The sequence below is a fragment of the Ahaetulla prasina genome, chromosome 3, assembly GCF_028640845.1.
Source record: "Ahaetulla prasina isolate Xishuangbanna chromosome 3, ASM2864084v1, whole genome shotgun sequence".
Taxonomy (NCBI): Eukaryota; Metazoa; Chordata; class Lepidosauria; order Squamata; family Colubridae; genus Ahaetulla; species Ahaetulla prasina.
The window spans coordinates 204288746-204312877 of NC_080541.1; the positions used below are offsets into that span (position 1 = coordinate 204288746).

Consider the following 24132-nt stretch of genomic DNA (forward strand, 5'->3'; position numbering starts at 1 on the left):
CAAAGCCGAAGAGCCAGCACTGTCTGATGACGATTCCATGGTCATGTGGCCGGCATGAATAAACGCCAATGGCGCATGGCACGCTGTTACTTTCCCCCCAAAGGGTCCCTATTTTTATACTGGCATTTTTATTTGCTTTTGAACTGCTAGGTTGGCAGAAGCTGGGACAAGTAACGGGAGCTCACTCCATTATGTGGTGCTAGGAATTCAAACTGCTGAACTGCGGTCCTTTCTGATCGACAAGCTCAGTGTCTTAGCCACTGAGCCACCGCATCCCCACAAAAATAGGAAAGGAGTAAGCTAAAACTACAATCTCAGAGGCAACATCTCAGAGGCAACAACCAAGCAAAGTTGAACTTGTTAGGCATCATTATGTTATCCATTATTGGATAGTTCATTCCCATTTCTACAACAAATTGTAATTTTTTTAAAAAAAATAGCCTACAGTATTAATTTTAAAGTTGCTTTTCATAAGGTTAATGTTTTAAACACATTTTCTCTTTATACATGCACTATTCAATTCTGCACTGAATTGCAAAACTTGGAATTGTTTGGATTACACCATATAACTCTCTCCACATTGTTGTATTAGTTGGAAACTTACATCGGATCAATTCATATTCCAAAAAATTCCCCCTCCTTTTCTAAAATTAGCGGGAATCATTTCAAAGAAATACATTAGGTTTTGTAAACCCACCCCCTTCAGTCTAAAGAAACTGATCACTGGTAGCACTAAGCATTAAGCAATTCCTAAAACAAAACATGAAGGCATGTTAATTAGCTTTGAAGACTAAGGACCACTGCCAAACAAATTGACACTGCCAATGCTCATACTTCAATTATTATGAAAACCTCTCTGCTGAACTGAACTAGATAGGATTAATCTATTTAGTTTCCCAACAAAGACACATTAATAAACAGAAATGAAATTTGGTTCTTCAGAAAGAAATGGAACTTCTTTGAATGCACCCTGGCATTTGCACCATGAGTTCTGACTTTTTCCATCCCTGCAATTTTCACATTCACAGCTTGTGGCAACGGCCATTGTGGCAGGATGCAATTATGAATGAAAGCTATCCAGGTTTGCCAGATATACTTGGGAACGTGGCCAGTCTGCTCACACAATACGTATGGTATGACGGTTGGGATTCGCTGAGATTTTGTCACTCATCAAAATAGTTTTTGAAAGCCTAGGATAATGAGACATACACATTTGGAGGTTCAATATTCAGTATTGAGTAATGTGCAATTTCCAGCCTGGAGATAATCCGATGCTGGCTTTATTGTGATATTGTCATCCAGTGTGCGGTCCAGTTGCTCAGAGCTGAGGAAACCTTTTATATATTGTGGTATCACACAGCCAAGCCACCCCCAGCAGTCAGCGTTAGAATGTTAGAAGTTGTCAGCAAGAAGCCCGTTTCTAAGCTACACACCGAAACTTAACTAATTATATATAAGAAACATATTAAATGGATCTGATATTGAATTGGAATGCAATCAAATGATTTGTATTCTACAATACTGTTTGTAATAGGGAAGCCTTTATTCATTCCAGCACCTTTTCTCAGAATGAATGATTAGACTCTCAGCAGTAATCATTCCAAAGCATTCAAGCTAAATTTAATTTCTTAAATGAATAAGGCGCTGGAACATGCCTTTTCTCAAAGGATTCTTGTGCTTACAATAAACAGAACTGTTCTCGTCTATGCATGATGGACATGCAGTGGAATTTAGAAGGCATGTTATACCATTCTAAATTATTTTTAAAATATGGGGGGGGGAAAGTAAAAGAAAGAAGAAATGCATACAATGCATTGTGGGCTACAATTAGATATGGATTTGTTTATCTGATAACTGGAAGAGATCATATATGTATGGAGTCAAAAGGTCAGGGAATCAGTTATAGTGGATTCAATCTGAATGCCCGGCTAAATTTGGACAATTCCCTGCCCTGCCCTGCCCCCAAATCTTGAATTTCTCCCTATAATCAGTCAATAATCGAAGTTTCTCAGAAGAATAATATGCTTTGCTGACCATATGATGTTTAATGTTAATATTTTATTTATTTATTTATTTAATCAAATTTTTATACCGCCCTATCTCCCGAAGGACTCAGGGCGGTTTACAGCCCGATAAAAATACAAATATAATACAAGATAAAACACTAAATTAAAAAACTTATTTAAATAGGCCAAAATTTAAAATTACAATTAAAATGATGAAAACCCCATTAAAATTAAATTTAAAATTAAAATTCTAGTCCAGTCCTGCACAGATAAATAGATGTGTTTTAAGCTCGCGGCGAAAGGTTCGAAGGTCAGGAAGTTGACGGAGTCCTGGGGGAAGTTCATTCCAGAGGGTGGGAGCCCCCACAGAGAAGGCCCTTCCCCTGGGTGTCGCCAATTGGCACTGCCTGGCGGACGGCACCCTAAGGAGTCCCTCCCTGTGAGAGCGCACGGGTCGGTGGGAGGCAATCGGTGGCAGTAGATGGTCCCATAAGTAGCCCGGCCCTAAGCCATGGAGCGCTTTGAAGATGGTTACCAAAACCTTGAAGCGCACCCGGAAGGCCACAGGCAGCCAGTGCAGTCTGCGCAGGAGTGGTGTCACTCCTATGGTATTATCACTAGAAGATACTAAGAAGAAAATGGAGAGTTTTACAAAGTTTAAATGTTTAATGTCTTATAATATTAAGTTTAGAGAAATAAGATGAAGGTGAAAGATGTGGCAAATGAGGAATGATGTTGCACAGAGATGTTTGTACCCAGACAACACACTGCATAAGGAAAGATGGAATGTTTAGCTTTGCAATTAAAAAATAAAAAACTTTTTATAAAAAAAAAGTAGTAGTGGGCTACAATTAGCTATGGATTTGTTCATATGATAACTGGAAGAGATCATAGATGCATGGAGACAAAAGGTCAGGAAAGCAGTTATAGTGGATTCAATCCGAATGCCCTGCTAAATTTGGACAATTCCCTTTCCTGCCCTCCCCCCACAAATCCTGAAATTCTCCCCATAATCAGTCAATAACCGAAGTTTCTCAGAAGAATAATATGCTTTGCTGACAATAAAAAAACAAGACCAAAAGAAAATTTATAAAATGTGCAAGAGAGAGCGAGATTAAGGAAAGAGAAGGAAGGAAAGTCAGTAGTTGCTCTGTAGAACAATACCACCTACTCCACACAATGGATGATATTTATGAAGTAAGTTGCCTGCAATGGGATGGAATGAACTTGAAATGTGTGCAGATTGCAGTCACTAAATTATAATAATCAAGTGCAGCTGCTTCACACGTAACGCCTGTTCAGAGCCTCCTCTTTGTAGGAGAGGATCTCTTTGATAAGGACAAACCATACATGGTACATAACTACTCTTCTTCCTTTTCTTCCTCCCTTCTTCTTCCTCCTCTTCCTCTCCTCCTCTTACTTCCACTCCCCCTCCCCTTTAATCCTTCTTCGTTCTGATATTTCCTCATGTTAAATATCTTCTAATTTTAATGCTAGTAGGGTTGGGAGGTTTTTTTGCGAACACTCCTCTTACTTACCTACAGGAACTAATAGCAACTCCAAGAGTCTTTAAATTTAGAACATAGCATGGGTAATAAATATTAAATACTCCTTTCTTCCCTCCCCAGGAATGGTTCTGAGTTCAAATTTAGAGGCTTCTGCATTCCCTTCAATTAACTGAGCAAACTGAGGGAAGGGGAGAGCTAGAGAAAAAAAGATAAGTGCATGAAATAATTTGCAACTATTTATGCTTTTTTTCTTCTAATACACATGTTTTGTAAGTACTTTTGTCTAATACGTGTACTTTTTGCAAATCATTTTCTTCTCTGAAGTGCATTTTTTGGATGCTGTTTCGGAAATGTACACAATTTTCTGGATGTTTTTTTTCCCCTAATAAATGCATTTCTTGTTTTTATCTTTTCCAGGGAGGATCAGCATTGGAACATTAGGCAGTATGAAAAGTAATATTTGAATCTTTGTGTTTGTCATGTTTATTCAAGAATATGAAATTAAGTAAGGTCGCATTAAAATGTGAACCAAACACATTTCCCATCTTTCTTTAATTACAGGTTAATTAGCTTGGAAAGTTCTCATAATTGCTATTGTGCTACACAATTTTAATGTGTGCCAAAGTTTAGGCACAGCAAAGTCTCATTTGGCTCAATGAGAAAAAGAAATAAACTAAACCTTAATTCCCCATTGAAATCAAGCATTTCATTTTCCTTGAAATGATTAATGGCACCCCTGCTATTCTCCTTTAGCTTTTTCTTTTAATCCCTGATTTTAATAACAGTATGTTTAGTGTATGTGAACGAACAAATGATCCATTTAAACCATCTGGAAAATAATTCAATATTTCCTTTTCCTCTTCCTCATTAAATATCAAGGAAAGATTTTTTTCCAAAGAACTGCTGTAGTAGATTCTGAACCCATTCAAGACAGACACAGAAAAGATGGATAGGAATTGTGAGTGAACAATCGTGTCAGCTTTGGAAGCCATACTAGGCCGGAGGCTTCAGTGCTGCCACTTTCTTATGTGTGGGAAAGTAGGAGGGGGGATTTGGTAGAAGGGCCCTTTAGACATAATAACATTCTTCCTGCCGGTCAAGCCTACATCTGGAGAAGGAGTGGTCGGAGTGATGTCTCAGGATGGGATGGTTGGCGATTGGAGCATGTGATTGGCAGAGGGGTCAGGCGGGTGGGGATTTTGGAGTTTGTCTTACTGAGGAAAAACCCGGATTCGGATTTTATCCAGTTGTGCCAGTTTACCTATGCTAGTAAAAGAACTTTGAAAGATGTTTGCTTTGGAGTCTTTTCTGCAGGAGGGGGTTTTCTGGAACACTGACAAATCGTTCGTTTCCTAATTGTTAAGAAGAACTACAATACATTGGACTTTCCTAAAATATAAGAAGCTAAGACTTTGCTTTCCTGAAACATATAAACATTTCACAACTGTATCTGCATTGTTTGATTTACTTAGATGAGAGGACATTTTGCTAGTCCCATACTGCTTTCACACATGCTCACTGATCTGTTCCATTCTGTTTTTGTACTCATGAGAACATTTTTAAGCATTTCCATAGAAGTGCTTTGGAACTACATCTTTTCAGACTCTTTACTGCAAACATTTCTAAATATAGGACGATATTCGTCCCCTAGGTTGGGATGATTTAAATGATGAAAAGTGGGATAGCAACAATATAAATTAAAGAATAATGATATTGATATGTGGAATGAATATAGATGATAATCTATCACGCTGATTCAATACGGGTTGGCAGATGTGCAGATGTGATCAACGTTAGTTTGGGATATCTATCATGCCCTGTTCACCGTGGGAAACCTTTCTGGACATATACATGTCCAATGACATAGTCCACAATTTCATTTACCCACACAAGCCCTTTCAACTTGACAAGCCCCAATCATAGAAGGAAATGGGCTGATCACAAGCAAGAAGAACAGATAGCCGATGGACCAAGGCAGTCATAGAATGGATCCCACTTGATAAAAAGTATCCCCAAAAGAGATCTAAAACAAGTTGGATTGACAACTTCAGCAAGTATTACGGGCCCAATTGGCAAAAGAAAGCTCAGGATCGTATTAGTTGGAAACATGTGGAAGAGACTGGATAGACAATGTTGAAAACAATGATGAATGATGATATTGATATGCATGTCTTCAATTGCTAAAGGTATTTGTGCTGGATTGTTTGTTCCTAAAGACAAACCTGGATATAATGTATAAATCACAAACAACATTTTTGGCAAGGATGATCATCCTCATATACAGTAAATCAATACAATGTATAGAGCTTCTAATGGATTTTGATACTATGTCAGAGAAGATCTTATTATTCAGATGCAGTGCAATGCCACCTGAAATGGAAGCAAAGGCAGTTGGGACCCAGTTACAGCGCAAAATAAAAATGGCAACATTTATTTTCCCAAAGACCCCTAAATCTTTGACATGACTTCCAGAACTTTAAGCAAAGAAAAACAACTCTTTCTTTCAATATTGTCCCATCAAGTCGAAGAATCTCAGTTCCCAAAATGTTTTGTAGGCTTTTCACATGAATGTATTGAAATGTAGTTCAAGGAGACTCCATTGGCTGGTGGTAGGGGCCGAGAAAACCAATTCAACTTTCAAATCTATTTTTTGGCTTGCCTTGGTTTTCCAGCTTTCACTCTACACAAAACATTGAACTCATCAGTCTGGCAAAAAGCCTTTTAAGTAACACGGTCAAATCCTGCTTCTGGGATGCATGCTGTTCTTCCCAAGGCATTTAAATCTCATCACCATCGTCTCTTAACTCAGTGGGATCCCTAGATCACATCTCTTGTGATGCACCATGGAAAGGAGTGGAGATAGTGTGAGCAGGCAGTTATGTGGAAAACAGGAAAAATTCAGAGTGGAAGAGTTTTCCACTTCAACTTTCATAGATGTACCTGGTTGACCTTCTATCTGACACCCTGGAATGCTTTGACCTTCAATATTACCAATCCTCACCTAACAGGTTGAGATTATAGCCACATTAGCACATCATGCTTAACTTAAATAGTGCAATATATCAGCACAACACCCCAAATTATTAACCCAGCAAATGAACTCTGTTTGGACAACGTGTTAAGACAAAAATAAACACATATATACATACAAAACCTCTATTTGAGTCCCGGTGGAATCCTGGAAAGCCATAAAGCACTCTCTGTTCTCCAAAGCCTTGGACCAAGGGAGAACAGGATCTTTTGCCAGTTACGTTTTGTGTATGTTTTAGTGTTGTTTGGCCAGATTTTCCACCTTGCTTATCTCCAGAGTCAGTCTGGAGTCAGGTAACACTTAAGTTGACTCTTTCTCTCTCCTGCCAGGTCTCTCACTGACCTAGTTAAGCACACTGTGGGAATCCAGCCAGGAAAAAAAAGTTTCTTTGCTTTTATCATTGAAAACTGAGACAGAGTTCCTTGATTAATTGATTAATTATGTGCCATCAAGCTATTTGCAACTCTTAGTGAATATATAAATTTTCTCCACAATAATGAGATCACATGTTAAATCCTAAACTTGGTAGGTTAACTGAACACCTGCAATCTTTACATGACATGTCATACCCAATCAAAAAAAAAATAGATTATGGCTTAAGATAGTGGCCTGATTGTACAACATGATCTGCCAGAACAGAAACTGTTGGTTGGTCTGGTCATCTAGAACAGGGGTCTCCAACCTTGGCAACTTTAAGACTTGTGGACTTCAACTCCCAGAATTCCTCAGCCAGGTTTGCTGCCTGAGGAATTCTGGGAGTTGAAGTCCACAAGTCTTAAAGTTGCTAAGGTTGGAGACCCCTGATCTAGAAAGATCCTGTTGAAAGACCCTACCTATCAGTTTTGTGGAATATGGGTCTTCTTTGTGGCAACACCAGTTTACATGCAACTCCCACCTTGTTAATATTCTATAAGCAAGTCACGCTGTATTATATCAGTGCAGCCATGGCCCTTCGTAGTTTTGAATGGGGGTATTCATCTACATTTATTTTTGGGGTTTTATAATTACACATTTCTATTCTCTTTATTTTGCAGTGTGCCACCAGAGACCTCCAGAATTGGACGGGTTACAAACACTGCTAAATACATGAAATAAGTAAATGCAGAACCACAGCACATCTAATGCTTAGCCTAACATGTTGTGCAAATTCAGCCTTAGTGATACTTGATAAGCTTCCAAGAATCTCCTGGATTACCCTGAAGTCTATTTCAAAATCCTTGCTTTTCTACAAGAGCCTGATATTTGACCATCTTAACACTTGCCAATTTTAATAATTACATGTTGCCGGTATTAGTCTCCATATTTGTGCCCAGTTTCTTTGCAGGCATGCTGTTGCTAGTGGTTACATGTAGCTTCTATAGCAGCATGAAATATTTAATTAGCTTCCAAGTAGGATAGTGATTTTTTTTTTTAGCATTAATCTTTCCAGCATGTACCCCCCACACTTCTCTATGGAAGAAAGAATAAGTAAATGAATGTAAAATATGGCTTTTCAGATTGCATTTTGCTGAGAGGTACCAATACAGATAATTGTAGTATCCTTCGATACATATGTTCTGTATTTACATATATAAAAGAGGTGTAAATTAATATTTCTATCTCAGACACCAGAGAGAGAGAGGATGGAATTATTGTTTCTAGGTATTCTTAATAGAAAGAAGATTTATATATATTTATTTATTTATTTATTTATTTATTTATTTATTTATTTATTTATTTATTTATTTATTATTTATTTATTTATTTATTTATTTATTTATTTATTTTTTATTATTTATAAAGGATAAACTGGTATCCTTTTAGAAACAATGTAGTTTACATGAATATTGGATTTAAGTTTCTCAGGATGGGATATAAAAAGTAGTTAGTCTAACTTGGCAGAATTCTATGTGAATACAGATCTTTGAGGCAGTGGTGAAATCCAATTTTTTTTACTACCAGTTCTGTGGGTGTGGCTTGGTGGGCATGACTTGGTAGGTGTGGCAAGGGAAGCATACTGCAACATCTCCATTCCCACCCCATTCCAGGGGAAGGATATTACAAAGTCTCCATTCCCACCCCACTCTGAGGCCAGCCAGAGGTAGTATTTGCCAGTTCTCTGAACTACTCAAAATTTCTGCTACCGGTTCTCCAGAACCTGCTGGATTTCACCCCTGCTTTGAGGGCTTGAACAAAGCTACACATCTCCAGGTCTGCTCAGCTCCATTACACTTTATAAATGATTTAGAAATTATTACATATCATGAAAATCTATAAAATCAGGGAAAGGCAAGGGTCCCTACTAAGGACATTTGGGATTCAATTAATTAATTGCTTCTGGGTACTCTCTCTGGGTGCAAAGAGCAAAATATCCACATAGGGGTCAGGAAGGGCATCCAGCCAGTAAACACTCAGTTGCCCCGACTCCACTCTGATGCAAGGGATTTCAGGGTGGTTAAAAGAAAAAAATGCTGCTGTATTTATAGGACCATTACTCTGCATTAAAGTTGACAGGATTTTTTTAAATATTCTCCAATCGGAACTGCACATCCTTTTCAAGTCAAGGACTGCCACTTACATTTAATAGGATCATAGTCCAAAGAGTAGGCCAAACTAGGACAAATAGAACATTGGACTTAATTCCACTCAATTTCATATAATGTAATTAGTTAATTAATTACAATTAACAATTAGTTAAATGCAAGTACAGTAATAGGATCATGTACTAAATAGCTTTCCCCTTCATCAAAATTTGGCAACAACTTTTGGAAGATTCTAGAAGTGTAACCCAAGGTTCTGTTGGCCATCTGATCTTCTAAGGTTAAAAGATGCACCTCTGGTCTATGCCTGACATAGGCTTTTCAAGTTTAGGCACAACCTGCCTCACTGTTGCCCAATTCCTTTTTAAAACAGAGATGCCAAGGGTGGAACCTGGGATAAATTACAGGAAAAGTAAGAGCTCTGCTAAAAGCCATCCTCACTGAACATCATGTCTTCTTCTCATGGTCACCTGTACTATCCATTTTTTGTTGTGCTTTCACTTAGACTGTGAAGCAGCTAGGCCATAAATGGAACTCCAGGTCTTCAACAGTTCATTCCTCAGCCAAAAGACCAGCTAGGCCAGCTTTCTACCAAGTGGGACCTCAAAATTAAAAAAAAAATATATTTTAAAAAAAATTGGATTCAACAATTGAGATAATAGCTAAGAGTATCTATGAGGGAAATGTGCCTAGTGGCCTCAATGCAAGCTGTATAAATGCAGCTTTGAAAACCTGTTTGGAAGAAGTATTTGGGGCCTTTTTTTGATATTAATTGAAACAGTCATGTCTTTTTCCAGGCTTCCATGTGAAGTATGAAAAAATCAAGTTGTTTTAATGATTTGACTTTTTATAGATTTATTGGCATTTTTTATAAGCTCATGTAACACACACACCCCCCAAAAAATGCTGTGGCTGCTTTAATTAGTAATAGAGAGATACAATGCTTGTGCAAACTCTAAAGTACTTCTTTAAATCACTTTCAAAGCAAGCATAGTCCTAACTGAATTCTCGACCATGTCAACTGAGTATAATGGGGTGCAGAGATAATCTTGATATAGGAATACAAGAGTCATTAGTAGAATCATTAAGAGAAAATACATGACAACTTAGTTCTGAGGAAGGAGAGAACCCGAGGAAGAAATTCAAAACAACCCTGCTTTGATTCTGTTTAGTATAAGAGGGGGCAAAGGTAAATTGGCAGGTTTTCAAGATTCTGTTATTATAGTGTACAACAATAAAGTCAAATTCCTGTAATCAATGGGGTGTCTGTTTTCTGACCTGGCCCATATCAAAGGTTTTCCAATGATGCAGTCAATTACTCTAAGGAAACTCCTTAAAATAGTAGCATCTTTTTTTCAGGCTGACACAGAAGGATCTATCTATTTACAGCACCTTTTCAGAATCATCTTCAAACTACACCCAGACATAGTAAGTGGCAGCTTGGAATTCTTAGAGGTTTCTGACTTCCTCTACAATGAAATCATCAAAACCTGCACAAATATATTAGAAGGGAGTGGGGGATTTAGAATTAGAAAAAGATATCTATTGGAAATCTAGTGAAAACAAAACAAGGTTTATAGACTGCCAAGATGAAAATTGAATATGAAAATTACTTCAATCCCTAATCCTCCTAAGTAATGAAAGGAAATATAACAACAAGGTTCTAATCAAACAGAGATTATGTCACATTTTCACATAACTGGACATTTTCATAGGGGATATTTTTTGCCTTTGTTTCAACAACTTCACTTCATTGCTACATAGCGGTACCCAGATGACATTGATTGACTCTAAAAGCCAAGTAGGATTAAATCTGGTTACTATATAGATGAAAGATTTCCACATAATTCCAAGGTTAGACTGGGATTCTGAATGAACCTTTTAAAATAAGGCAATATCAATCCTATTTCTACTGTATAACTGTTGCAAAGAAACCTCTATTAAAAATACCGGTAATTGCAGAACATAATTCCTTGTCAAGCTGAAAAACATAAGCACTTTAAAGAACTAAACAATCATTGAGTTTTTCTTATCTCTTTGTGCATCAAAAATAGCCAAGGGCAATCACCAGGAAGGTACAACTGAAAATGTGAAGTGTCATCTTTCTAGCCCTATCTATCACAGATCAAAAATGGATAGATTGGATATTACCTTGGCTGCTACAGAAGAATTGGGCTTCTCCAAAAGGTCCCAGAGTTTTTTTCTCTTTTCTGCACAGCAAGTGTTATCAAATTCCTCTCCTTCCCTATCACGCATGGTTTCTGCTTCTCTCTTGAGCTCTTCATTCATCTGTTCCTTTTTCTGGTGGTACCTTGCCTGGCAACAAGACTCTAGATAAATTTCATCAATTCCCCAATAGTCCAGTTCTTGGCTGAAGGACAAGGCGCACATTTCCTCCATCATGTGCAACTTGCCCGTGCGGTAAAAGTTCAAGATAGATGTAAATGCCCCCGGGTGCCTATCAAAGAAATATTCATTCTCCTCCAAGTTATAGTCATCACATATATCCATTAGGGATTCGTGAGTATTGCAATCTCTGAGTTTACCCAATCTTGTCCGTGGTAACCTGTCCAAGGTTCGCCATAAAACCTCATGTGCCAAGCCTCCCACGTTAAGCTTGACCCTTCTGGAACAAGCTTTGCTCCTGACAATCTCCATGGGATCCGGGGGCAAAGAGGTAGTAGATCGAGATCCATGTTTATTCATGCCTGCAGGCATTGCTTATTTTTAAAAAGACTGAAACAGGCTGATAGTGATTCCTGGGGTCTCAGGGTTCCAGACAGGTTCTCTTCATCTGTTTTCCTGCTCCTCCATGCCTGTAAAGAAAATAATCCACAGAATTACTGGTAACTTCAGCAAATCAAATGGAAATCTTCTTCCTTTGTTTGCAAACTGCCTGTTTGTTCAATTAATCAAGGAGATATACAAATACCTCAGTTAGTTTGCTGAAAGGAGCAACAGAGACAGGAGATTGGCTGTAAGAGCACAGGCTGCTGTTCAGTGTCATGGTGCTGAAACTGAACGAAAAGTCCTAAAGAAAGTGAACTGAAGGGAGAGGATACTAATAGGGGCTTTTAGCCACTGAGCGAACAAAACCTTAGTACAGACTTTGTCAATTCCATACATTTTAGTGACATGGAGCTGTCCACTACCTAAGTGCTGAAGACAAATTTTTTACATATCTTCTCCCAAAGGCACAACTATCTGTGCTGTGTCTTTCTGGAGAAGATAGATCATCCTCATAAATCCAGCATCCATTTTAATTCATTTCAACTTTCTCAAAAGCATTCCATAATCACATTTCATTTTTACCTATCCTCCTTTTAGATTAAAAATTAAGATAAATCTGTGGACATGTTTGAACAGATAAGGGCATAAAGTTTTACCCTGGCCAATCATTCAAGCCATGTTAACATTTGTCATTTTAATGCCAGTTAGCCTCTCTCTGTCCTTTTGCAGTTCCTTCACGGTCACATATAAGCAGAAGTTCCAAGCAGGAGCTTGTTTCTTGATATGATGTTTTCTATTATCATTAGAAGCTTTGGGCTTTGGGAAAAGGAAGGATGTGTAGAAAATTAGGCCTATGGAAGAAGCTAAAGGATCTGTTAGTTTACTACCCTGAGGTAATATGATTCTCAGTGTTTCATCCAGAAAGGCCAACCATCAAACATTTTTACCCATAAAGTATATATAGAAAAATACAAAGAAATACCAAACTATATAATCCATTATTCAAATATGTACTTTTTCATATACAATCTTAAGAAAACACATTATATGCTATATATTATACTTTCCCTGTGAGAGGGAAAGAAGATTTTGCAATAATGCTGACATAAACTGTACACCAAGTTTTCCCATGGCCTTTTTGTTTTGCAGATATGAGTACAATTACCTACTGATTTCAAAAGACCTACCTGAACATCTGTCCGCTAAAATGCATGCATTTTGAGACTGAAATATCAATATGTATTTTGTATTCACTAGTTCTAAAATATGAAAGCATTATTCATTTCCCCTATGCATTCAGCTACATTTTCCACATAAGTTCTCCTTTCCAAAGGGATGGATTATGTTTTAAACAGTGAGCAGATTATATTTAACAATTTAAAGAAAAACGGACATTTCCCCCTTTATTCCTTCCATGTGCGCTTCTCCTCTTTTTTGTAGCAGCCCAGGCTGACATTAACAATTTACAATAGTACATCTATCAGCAACCTTGCTTTTAAAACTTACATAGCCTTCCTTCTACGTGAAGAACATCTAACACAGAAGAAAACCATGGTACTTTCACATCATTATATTCCTACCCCCTGGAAGCGGTAGTTTTTTCAATGCAATGGCAAACTGGTTGCAGTCAAAACAAACCCCCAGACACATGTTGTGTGCACACACACTTACACACACACACAGGCCCATAATGTGCATACGGAAAATCATCCATCTCCCCCCCCCTCCAGTATTTTAAACATCCTTACCCAACCCATCTCAGTTAAGGAAGGATACCTATTTTTAAAGATTGGCCTACAGGTAGCTCACGGGATGACAAAACATCAGGGCGGAGAGGAGAGACAGAATAATGTGCTCTTAAAAGGTCTGTTAATGCCTTGCATGAAACAGAAGGATGGGATTTTTAAAATTTTAACACGGTATAGTGGGAGGAAGACAAAAGCTAAACCAGTCTGCTTAAATTTTTAGGAGACTGCATCAAGCAGGGGTTGAAAAAAAAAACAGGATGGAAAGGGGTGTGTATGCGTCTCTCTCTCTCTCTCTCTCTCTCTCTCTCTCTCTCTCTCTCTCTCTGTGAGTGTGTGTGTATCCATAAATGCATTTGTGGCAAACGGGAGCCATCAGCTCAGCGCTTCCAAACAACCTGGCAATGGTGGAGGGAGCAATTAGGCTCGCGTGGTAGGGAGGAGAAGTAGCTAAACGGAGTTTTAGCCTAATGGAAACAATGATGTGCATATATCTCCCTATCGATCTCTGGAAGGAGAGAAATCCTTCCTCACCACCACACCGGGGAATGAGAGAGTCGTCATAACAACAAAATATACATGGGTGCATGTATGCATATTTATATGTATATATTTGGAAACGCCGTCAACCCCGGGATGCCTGCCTTCCACCCTCCCTCCCTTTCGCACTGTTGCTTTCTCCCAGATGGCCTCAGCCACAGCGATCCAGCGATCCTTCCGGAGATGCAGACACCCTTCCAAAGCCTCTCCCAGCCCCAGATTTCCCGCGGCCGGCCAAAGCGTCGCCTCGGGATGAGGCGAGATCCCCGGCTCCCTACGGCGATCGCGGGATCTCTTCCCTCCGACGCTGCCCCCAATTTCTCCGCTTCCCTCCCCCACCCCACCCCGCCGTCTCTCACCTCGCCACTTACTTCCTTTCCCACGACCCCAGAGCAACGCCGGAGCGAGCCTGCGGCGGAGAGGCGGACATCGGTAGAGAGAAGCTACATCCTGCTTCAGCCGAAGAAAACGAGATCAGCAAAGCGGCCACGGCGGGTATCTTCCTGGCGAGCCGGGAAGGCGGAGTGGAAGGTGGCGGCAGACGAGGAGAGGGGGTGGGGGGGACCGCGGTGGAAACCCCCCCCCTCCTCCGCGCACCAAATCCCGGGACAGTCGAGCAGACGGGGAGGGGCGTCACGTCCCCCCCCCAAAAAAAGTCTCAAACCTACAGCTCGTTCCCGAAAGGTAGATCGTTGAGGAGGAGGAGGGGGGGGGAACAACCCATCAAGGGCCCTCCAATGGATCTTTTGAACTCCCGGGTTTCAGCTTCAGATTTTCCCTCGAACGTGTGAATGGGTCCCCGGGCTCCCTGAGAATCAAGAAGCCGGGCAGCGCTTCAAGGCAATGCCTCTCCCTTCTCTGTTTTTTTTTTTCTATCTCGCTCGCTCTCCTCGTTTTTAACGGAGATCAACAAGTCCGGTGAACCTTCCTCTCCCCCTAGCAATTCTGTCCCGGAGTTTGCGACCGGGGAATTGGAAGTTGGAACACGGGAAGAGGAGAAGAAAAGAGCGCCATCTCGAGTTCGGACGCGGCATTACGCGGCGAGAGTTTTAACGCTGGCGCTCTCCTTGGAGGGGATGCGACAAGAGGGAAGCCGGCAAAATGCGCCAGGTTTAATGTGGACACGGATCGAGAGTGAAAGGCAGGTCACGGCGGGGTTGGTTGGTTGGTTGGTTTTTAAAGCGGGGATTGAACCATCTTTGGATTCTCGATGTCTTGGCGGAAGGATTCTCGTTCAGAAACAGAGCCCTGGCATTCAAAACAGTACAGTGGGGGGGAAAAATCACATTTATTTTCTACCTTGTCACCTAACAGGCAGGGGCAGTGGAAGACTTCTGAGAACTTGCTATCAATTCGAACAGTTGCTCTGATGGTTCAGAGTCAGACTGTCTCTTGAGTTGGGCTTGATGGACATGGAGTAATTTTTGCAGCAGAGAAAAGCATCAGCAGAGGAGGCCATGGAGGCCTGCGGATGAACAGGCTGCTTAGAAACAATTGCAGGCGCCTGGGCTCTGCCTTTATTTTCTGCCAAGTTGAGCCTTTCCCCCAGCGTTAACATAGTGGAGCTGCTAATAAAGCTGCGCCTTTAAAACAGGTGTGAGAGAAGATTGGGAAGAGAGCAGAGGAGATGCGTGTTTTGGAACCAACAGTAGACTACAGTAGCCTATTGAAAGAAGGCATTTGTTCCTTCAGAAGGATTGGATGGTCCAAAACGGGGGAAAAGAAGTGTAGTATCACAGCAAGACAAGACAACAACATGAAAGGTGCAGGAGGTTTACATGCTGGCCATTAACAGAAAAAGAAATTCTCAGATAGAAGGGACGCAAGACAGAAACAGTCTTAAGAACTATTGATGCATACTAGCAGTCGTATGTATATATGTATGTATGTATCTATGTGTGTGTGTGTGTGTGTGTATTTGTTTTCTGAGGTTATATATATCTTTTCGTAGGTTTTCACGGGTATAGGTATGTAGGTCTTGGCATTTTTGGGTCTTTTGCACACCAGAACAACTAGACACAAGAACAGTTTTTTCCCGAAGGCCATCACTCTGCTAAACAAATAATTCCATCAACACTGTCAAACTATTTACTGAATCTGCACTACTATTAATCTTACCATAGTTCCCATCACCAATCTCCTTCCACTTATGACTGTATGACTATAACTTGTTGCTGGAAATCCTTATGATTTATACTGATATATTGACCATCAATTGTGTTGTAAATGTTGTACCTTGATGAACGTATCTTTTCTTTTATGTACACTGAGAGCATATGCACCAAGACAAATTCCTTGTGTGTCCAATCACACTTGGCCAATAAAAATAAAAAATTCTAAAAAAAAAATTCTAAATTCTAAGGTTGAGTGTATCTTGGCGACGTTTCGACGAGGTCTCACTCATCATCTTCAGGCTGGTGTCTTCGGCTTCGTGCTTCTCGAGCAAACTTTACTCGAGAAGCACGAAGCCGAAGACACCAGCCTGAAGATGATGAGTGAGACCTTGTCGAAACGTCACCAAGATACTCTCAACCTTACACGGGAAAAGACCCAAAAATGCCAAGACCTATATATATATATATATATATATATATATATATATATATATATATGTATATGTAGGTCTTTGGTTTTATTACATATATAATAAAATTGAGTAGTAATAGTATGGAGTATAGTATAAGCATTGTCATAATAATATTAATTGAACAGTAATGGTATACAGATAGCAACACAAGAGAAGAAGCACTGGTGTATCGCTTTCATATGTTTGCTTTACAACATACGATCTCTTCCCAATCCTTATAGTGAGATATAACAAAACCACCAATTCTTAAATCTGGGTCAGTGTAATTGGGTACATTTTAAAAAAGAACCTATGACAAGGCCAACTTCTTGTTCCATCGAAAATCCACTTTAAAGCATACCAGGCAAATGGTTGAACACAATCCAGTGAAGACAAGCTCACCCCTTTTCCTAATAATTGATTGCACTATCAAACTGTTCTTGCTTTCCATAATTTAAAGCTATTATTCATGTTCTACGCCTTGGAATAAGAAACAGCAGCTCTCGATCATCTTTTGTGTGACGTTTGTTTATGTACTTGAAAAGTGCTTCTATACCCTTCCCTCACATTGATCTTTTCTCAAGGTTAAATTCACCCCATTCCTTCTGTCCTTCTTACTGTATATTCACCTCACTTCTCTCATCTATCAAAAGCATTTTTATTTATTTTCTTTTGGAATTGTTTTTTACTGTATTAGTTCTATCACCCAATTTTGGTCCATATGCAAATTCGATGAAGTGTTTTTTTTTTAAAAAAACCCACTATTTCTTTGGTTTACTACTGCCAAGTGTGAAGCTAGCTGTTGTGACTGGTAGACCATATTTTATGAGTAGGCTTTTTAACCCAGTTCTGTGGGTTTTTTAAATAGCATTTTTATGGTCATGAAACATAGATTTTGCATTTATTTTTTTAGTAAAGCTGTTTATTCAGTATAATATAATATAGATAAAATATTATTAACATTGTTACGTTGAGATAACAGACCATTGAAAATTAAAAAAGAAAAAATATATCGACATTATGATTTAAAACTGCAGCATTAATGAGCATAAAATTATTTAGCTTTTTCATCCAGAATTGAATATAATGTTTAAAAACCACTGCAGGTTGCATCAAAGTATTTGTTGTATGATAAAGTTTTGGTCTTAAGCTCATTACTAAGTATTAAAGTCTCCACTTTAATGTATATTAAAGTAATGTAGTGATACTTAATATTGTTTGTGCATATTGAAAAAGAAAAAAGGAAGACAAATTTGACAGTAATTAAATACAAGGGGAAAAAAGAGAATAAAGGCTATTCAATTTTTAACTTCCCCCTTTTTTTTGCTTCTGGTAATCTACAATATTTGTAAGCATTTGGGGCCCCCTTATGAGCCAGACTCTCAATGTTTATTTTTGTTGTGCTGTGTAATGGCCCAGCTCTGTATTGTCCACCTGCTGCCCATTCACTTGCCAAGTCCCTGTGGACCCAACCCATTCCAGCTTTCATAGCTTTTGTGGGTTTGTTAGCTTACAAGACACTGAAATAGAGAAAATCAGTCAAACAAAATGGACGCTGCACCCGCTTTTCCTTCCCTGTCTTTTAGATATGACCATAATCAGGCCCAATTCATCTCTTTGCCTAATCAGACCCAAACTGACCTGCTTGCCCCCAAAAAACCTCCCCTGCAAGTCCATCTAAGCCAAACAATAGACGCCTCCTCACCAGCCAAGCCCCTGTGATGCCTTTGCAAAGAAATTGCAACACAGAGAAACCCCAACCCTTCCATCATCTCTCCTAGTGCTTCTCAACCTTGACAGCTTGAAGATGTGTGGACTTCCAGTCGTAGAATTCTGGGACCAGAAGTCCACACATTTTCAAGTTGCCAAGGTTGAGAAACGCTGATCTTTCTCCGTGCTTCTCAGCTTGAGAACTGTAAGATGCATGGACTTCAACTCCCAGAGTTCCCAACCCTGCCAGTCAATCCTGCATCTTAGTGCCTGCATCTTAGATTTCTCAAGGTTGCTCTGACAGTGATGGCTTCCACATTCCATCTCCTTTAACAATGGACTTCCTCAGCTCTGCTACCCGCCCTCACAAATGCCCATTTGCCTGACAAGAGAATACACCACAGGTTCAAGGATGTGTAGAGCTTCTCCAAACTCGGTTCAGCACGTTGGATCTCTTGGATTTCCCACGTTGTAGCACACAAATTCCATTCAGGTAGTCCTTGCTTAATGACTATTCAAAGTTACAATGGTGCTGAGCAAATAAGTATGTGCAATCGGTCGTCAGATTTACAGCCATTGTAGCATCCAGCAGTCACTTGATCAAAATTTGGCCACTAGGCCGTTCACCCACGTTTATAACTGGAATGTGAGCTTCAATTCCCCCCCCCCAACCCCACCTTTCTTTCTCCCATCTCTGCCCTTTGGTGACCCTGCACTCTGCTGCCCCCTGCTGCTCCGAGCCAATATTGGGAAAGTTTTGCCTAGCCAGCAGCTGCCTCTTAAAGGGCCAGTCATGTATGACTCAGCAGTGGGAGAAAAAAGATGATGAAAGGTCAGCTGGGTTGATGAGGGTGAAATGTAAAATTTGTTACTACCAGTTCTGTGGATATGGCTTGGGGGGGGGGTTAATGTGACTGGATGGGCGTGGCCAATTTTTTTTTTTAGTTTTAAAAGCATTTTTTCTACAACCTCTTCAGCTGAAGAGGCTGTAAAAAAATGCTTTTAAAGAGTTCTGGCAATCAGGCAACTCAGCTGGGATTGCCAGAGGAGCCTTTTAAAAGCATTTCTTCTACAACCTCTTCAGCTGAAGAGGTTGTAAAAAAATACTTTTAAAGGGTTCAGACAATCCCAGGTGAGCCGCATGATCATCAGAGGCTTTTTTTTTTAGTTATTATTTTTAAAAACACTTTTTCGGTGGAAGAAAAATGCTTTTAAAAGTAAAAAAAAACCCACCTCTGATGATCGCGTGGCTCAGCTGGGCATGGAGGGGGCAGGGATTTTTGCTACCAGCTCTCCGAACTACCCGCCACCATCGCTACTGGATTGCATGATCCGGGAGCATTTCACCCCGGGTCTGGATGGGGAGAAACAGACTCAGACTCAACCCCTCCAAGACGGAGTGGCTGTGGATGCTGGCATCCCGGTACAGTCAGCTGCAACCACGGCTGACTGTTGGGGGCGAGTCACTGGCCCCAACGGAAAGGGTGCGCAACTTGGGCGCTCTCCTGGATAGACGGCTGTCGTTTGAAGATCACTTGACGGCCGTCTCCAGGAGAGCTTTTTACCAGGTCCGCCTGGTCCGCCAGTTGCGCCCCTTTCTTGACCAGGATGCCTTATGCACAGTCACTCATGCTCTCGTCACTTCTCGCCTGGATTATTGCAATGCTCTTTACATGGGGCTACCCCTGAAGTGCACTCGGAGACTTCAGTTAGTCCAGAATGCAGCTGCGCGGGTGATTGAGGGAGCACCACGTTGCTCCTGGGTAACACCTCTCCTGCACAGTCTGCACTGGCTACCTGTGGTCTTCCGGGTGCGCTTCAAGGTTTTGGTTACCACCTTCAAAGCGCTCCATGGCTTAGGGCCCGGGTACTTACGGGACCGCCTGCTGTTTCCACATGCCTCCCACCGACCTGTACGCTTGCACAGAGAGGGTCTTCTCAGGGTGCCGTCCGCCAAGCAGTGTCGGCTGGCGGCCCCCAGGGGAAGGTCCTTCTCTGTGGGAGCACCTACTCTCTGGAACGAACTTCCCCCCGGTTTACGCCAATTGCCCGACCTTCGGACCTTTCTCCGGGAACTGAAAACTTATTTATTTATCCAAGCGGGACTGGCCTGATTTTTAAATTCTAAATTTTAAATTTTAAATTTTTTAATTGTAATTTATTGGGTATTTTACATGGTCAATTGGATGGTTTTAATTTCGGCCTTTTATTGAATAAGTTTTTTAATTGTTATTTTAATATGTATATTAATTGTTTTAAATGCAGGCTGTACACCCCCCTGAGTCCTTCAGGAGAAGGGCAGTATAAAAGTTTAATAAATAAATAAATAAAATAAATGGAGTGCAGGCTTGTGGTGACGCAAGGCAGCCAAAAGGGTAGATGCGGGGGGGGAAGAGAAGTTGGGGGGTGAAGTGAAATGGAGATGAGCTTTCCCCTCACACAGGAGAAGTGTAAGGTCAACCACAATCAGGACTATCAAAACTACTGTCGCTAAGCAGTGCAGTCAAATGGTTTTTTGTGCCTCATGGCCACTTTGCATAGTGAATGATATTCTGTTCCTAATTAGGGTTATTAAATGAGGATTATCTGTATAAATCTTTGCTTTTTGGAAGGCAGACAGGGTTTTTTTCTCATTGTATATTGTATTGCTGTGTGATGAGAATGAGATTGCAGAGTTCTGGAAGAGCTTTCATGAAGGAGATGAAAGATATATATATTTTTTTTACAAAATCTCCCTGAAAAGACAAAACAAGTACAGTATCACAGTGATGTAAGTTCATTCTTCCTCTTGAGGAATTGTTCCTTTTGGGGGACTTCTTTTTTAAAAAAGACATTTCTTTGATGTATATGTAGAGAAAGATACAGGAGAGCATTAAGAGCATCATGATACACAGCAGGAGCAAGGAAAATATAGCTGTTCGGATGTTGGATTATAATATCCAGCAACCCTAAGCAACAGAACTGATATTGAAAGATACTAGAAGTTGTGGTTCAGCAACATTGGAAAACCAGAGATTCCCACATTCTTGCAGTCCACAATTCTGCTGCATTTGTATATCATAACTATGGGCTAACAACCTCCTTCCTCAAGACAGCCATTAATCAGTCAAACCTCCTTACTTATTGTTCTAGCATCAGTACCTGAAGGAACATTCTTGATTTAGCTATAAAATACCTGCTTTGCATGAAGAACATCTCAAATTCTGTCCCTGGGCTGGGGCTGTTGAGCTTAAGATCTTCTACATGAAAAACATCATGTTCTCCGCAGCACTTTGGTTTCCTTTTGTTGATCAGACTGATTTCTGATTCTCTCTAGGGCTCAAGGGTGACTTTTTTAAAGTCACATTGGTATTTTGCACAAAAAGATCAAAAAAAGTAAAGGAGCTCGGGTGGTACAGTGTTTAGAATATATTATTGCAGGTTAACTCTGCCAACTGCCAGCAGTTTGATCCTCAGTGACTCACAGTTGACTCAGCCTTCCATCCTTTCGAGGTCGGTAAAATGAGGACCCAGATTTTGAGGGCAATATGCTGACTCTGTAAACCGCTTAGAGAGGGTTGTAAAGCTCTATAAAGCAACGTATCAGTCTAAGTGCTATTGCTATAGCGCTGTACTGTATTGGAGGATGCAAATACTTCACAACGGTCATTGTATTATAAATTACATTTCAGGTACAAATGTAATGAGTCTTCCTAATGTAGATGCACAGTGTTATGACATGCAGAGCATAGAGGATGTGCATGCATGTCTGGAGTTTTACAGTCCAGTTTTCATAACCTATGCTGTTTCATTATTATTTTTTTATGCAAAGTAGCAAAAGGTAATAAATTCTAATTCTAAATAAATATTTAATGCTTCTAACGCTATGTTATGGACAAGTCAGCCAGAATAACCTGGAAACATGTGCACAATGGGAAGAGCTGTGGTGCAAAGGGGATTGGGGTAATTGGATACATTAAGCCTTCAGACCACAAGTCCCTGAACAGTTATAAGCATTTGTTGCATTGCTGGCTCATTCATGCTGAAAGATCTCTGATAGATGCTGCCCCATGTTAAACCACCAAAGGCTTTCATTAAGAGCCACTGGCTTGTCAGGAAAGTTGGACTTCACGTAAGGTAATCTCCTCCTGAATCAAATGCTTTCAAATAATGATTAATCTAAGGAAAATTGAACATTTTGTGATGGGAGTGCTTGCTTGAGAATATCTATATCAAAATGTACTTCATGGACTTGTAACTGGAGGTTTTCATATGGAACACAGTATAAATAAGATGAGATATGGAAGAGAAGATATGGGGTGAGGTTCCTCTTGGTACAGCACTTGGAGGTCACCAGATTGGGAAATCTGAATAAACTCCTTTATTCATTTGTATTTAGAGCACATGTGTATTCTAATAGAAAGAAAACCCTCAATTCCTGTAATTTATTAAAAAATATTTAGGTATTCTGAGGATGAACAAATGTAATCCTATCCAAAAGAAAGTTTGCAATGAAAGACAAGGCCAAAAACTTCATAAAATTGACATCGTTTATTTATGCTTGTGCTTGTTATTTGAAGCATAACTTTTGTTCCAGGCCAGGAAAGGACATCCTGCATTGGCACCTTCTGAAATGAGGGCTGAGTGCTTCTGTACCGGAGATAAATTCCTTGTGTGTCTAATCACACTTGGCCAAATAAAGTATTCAATTCACCTTCTGAAATGGGATTCAGTTTCAGGTAAAAATAGGACTGCATCATGATTGCTCCGGTAGTTCTGTTTAAAAATGTAATTGCTAAAAATTAAAAAGCAAATGTGCTTTTCCCCTGAGAAATGTAAAAGCAGCACATGAATTTACATATATTAAAGATAAATGTAAATGTCTAAGAACTGTCTAAGACTGTTCTTTAAAGATGCTAGGTAGAACTATGGGCTACTCCAGTGGTTCTCAGCCTGTGGTCCACAGTCGCCTGGGGTGGGTGGGGGGCACAATGTCATCACAGAAGGACTGTGAAGGCTTGAAGAAATATTGTGATTTAAATCTTGAGTCCTGGGGGTCCATGGCCACAAAATGTATTTAAATGGAGGTCCATGGTGAAGAAAAGGTTGCTAACCACTGGGTTATTGGCTTCACCTTTGTAGGTCCCATCCAGGGGTGAAATGCTCCCCGTTCAGACCGGATCGTCCGATTTGGTAGCGATGGTGGCAGGTGGTTCAGAGAACCAGTAGCAAAAATCCCTGTCCTCCCTTCCCCTGCATGCCCAGCTGAGCTGTGCGATCATCAGAGGTTTTTTTTTACTTTTAAAAGCATTTTTTCTTCGGCTGAAGAAATGCTTTTAAAAGTAAAAAAAAAAAAAAAGCCTCTGGCGATCAGGCAACTCAGCTGGGATCATCAGAACCCTTTCAAAGCATTTTTTCTACAACCTCTTCGGCCCCTGGTCCCATCCTTTATGCTAAATCTATTCAGATTGATCTTTCTTTCAAAGTTATCTGAACATTTTGCAGAGTGTAAAAGAACTGTTACTCAGTGTCATGTAAAGGGTTTCATCTGAAGCCCTGGATTTAAAACCAGATTCTGAAAGATTACTAATTATAGGGTCATGAACAATATTTAATATACCGTATGTGGTGTAATGGTTTGAGCAATAGATGGAATGGATTATGTACAGAGGTGGGTTTCAGCAGGTTCTGACCAGTTCTGGAGAACTGGTAGCGGAAATTTTGAGTAGTTTGGAAAACCGGTAGTAAAAATTCTGACTGGCCCCACCCCCATCTATTCTCTGCCTCCCAAGTCCCAG

The 24132-nt window shown here is 40.1% G+C and overlaps 1 protein-coding gene across 1 annotated transcript in view; it reads right to left on the bottom strand.

The window, feature by feature from the left end:
- KCNB1 (potassium voltage-gated channel subfamily B member 1) overlaps positions 1-14756 on the bottom strand; it is a 182471-nt gene extending 167715 nt beyond the window's left edge. The window contains exons 1-2 of the mRNA XM_058178389.1: positions 14439-14756; positions 11216-11880 (exon numbers count right to left, since the gene is read on the bottom strand). Coding sequence (XP_058034372.1) covers positions 11216-11782 — 567 coding nt within the window. The 5' untranslated portion in view covers positions 11783-11880; positions 14439-14756. The remainder of the gene's footprint in view (positions 1-11215; positions 11881-14438) is intronic.
- Positions 14757-24132: the final 9376 nt, after the last annotated feature.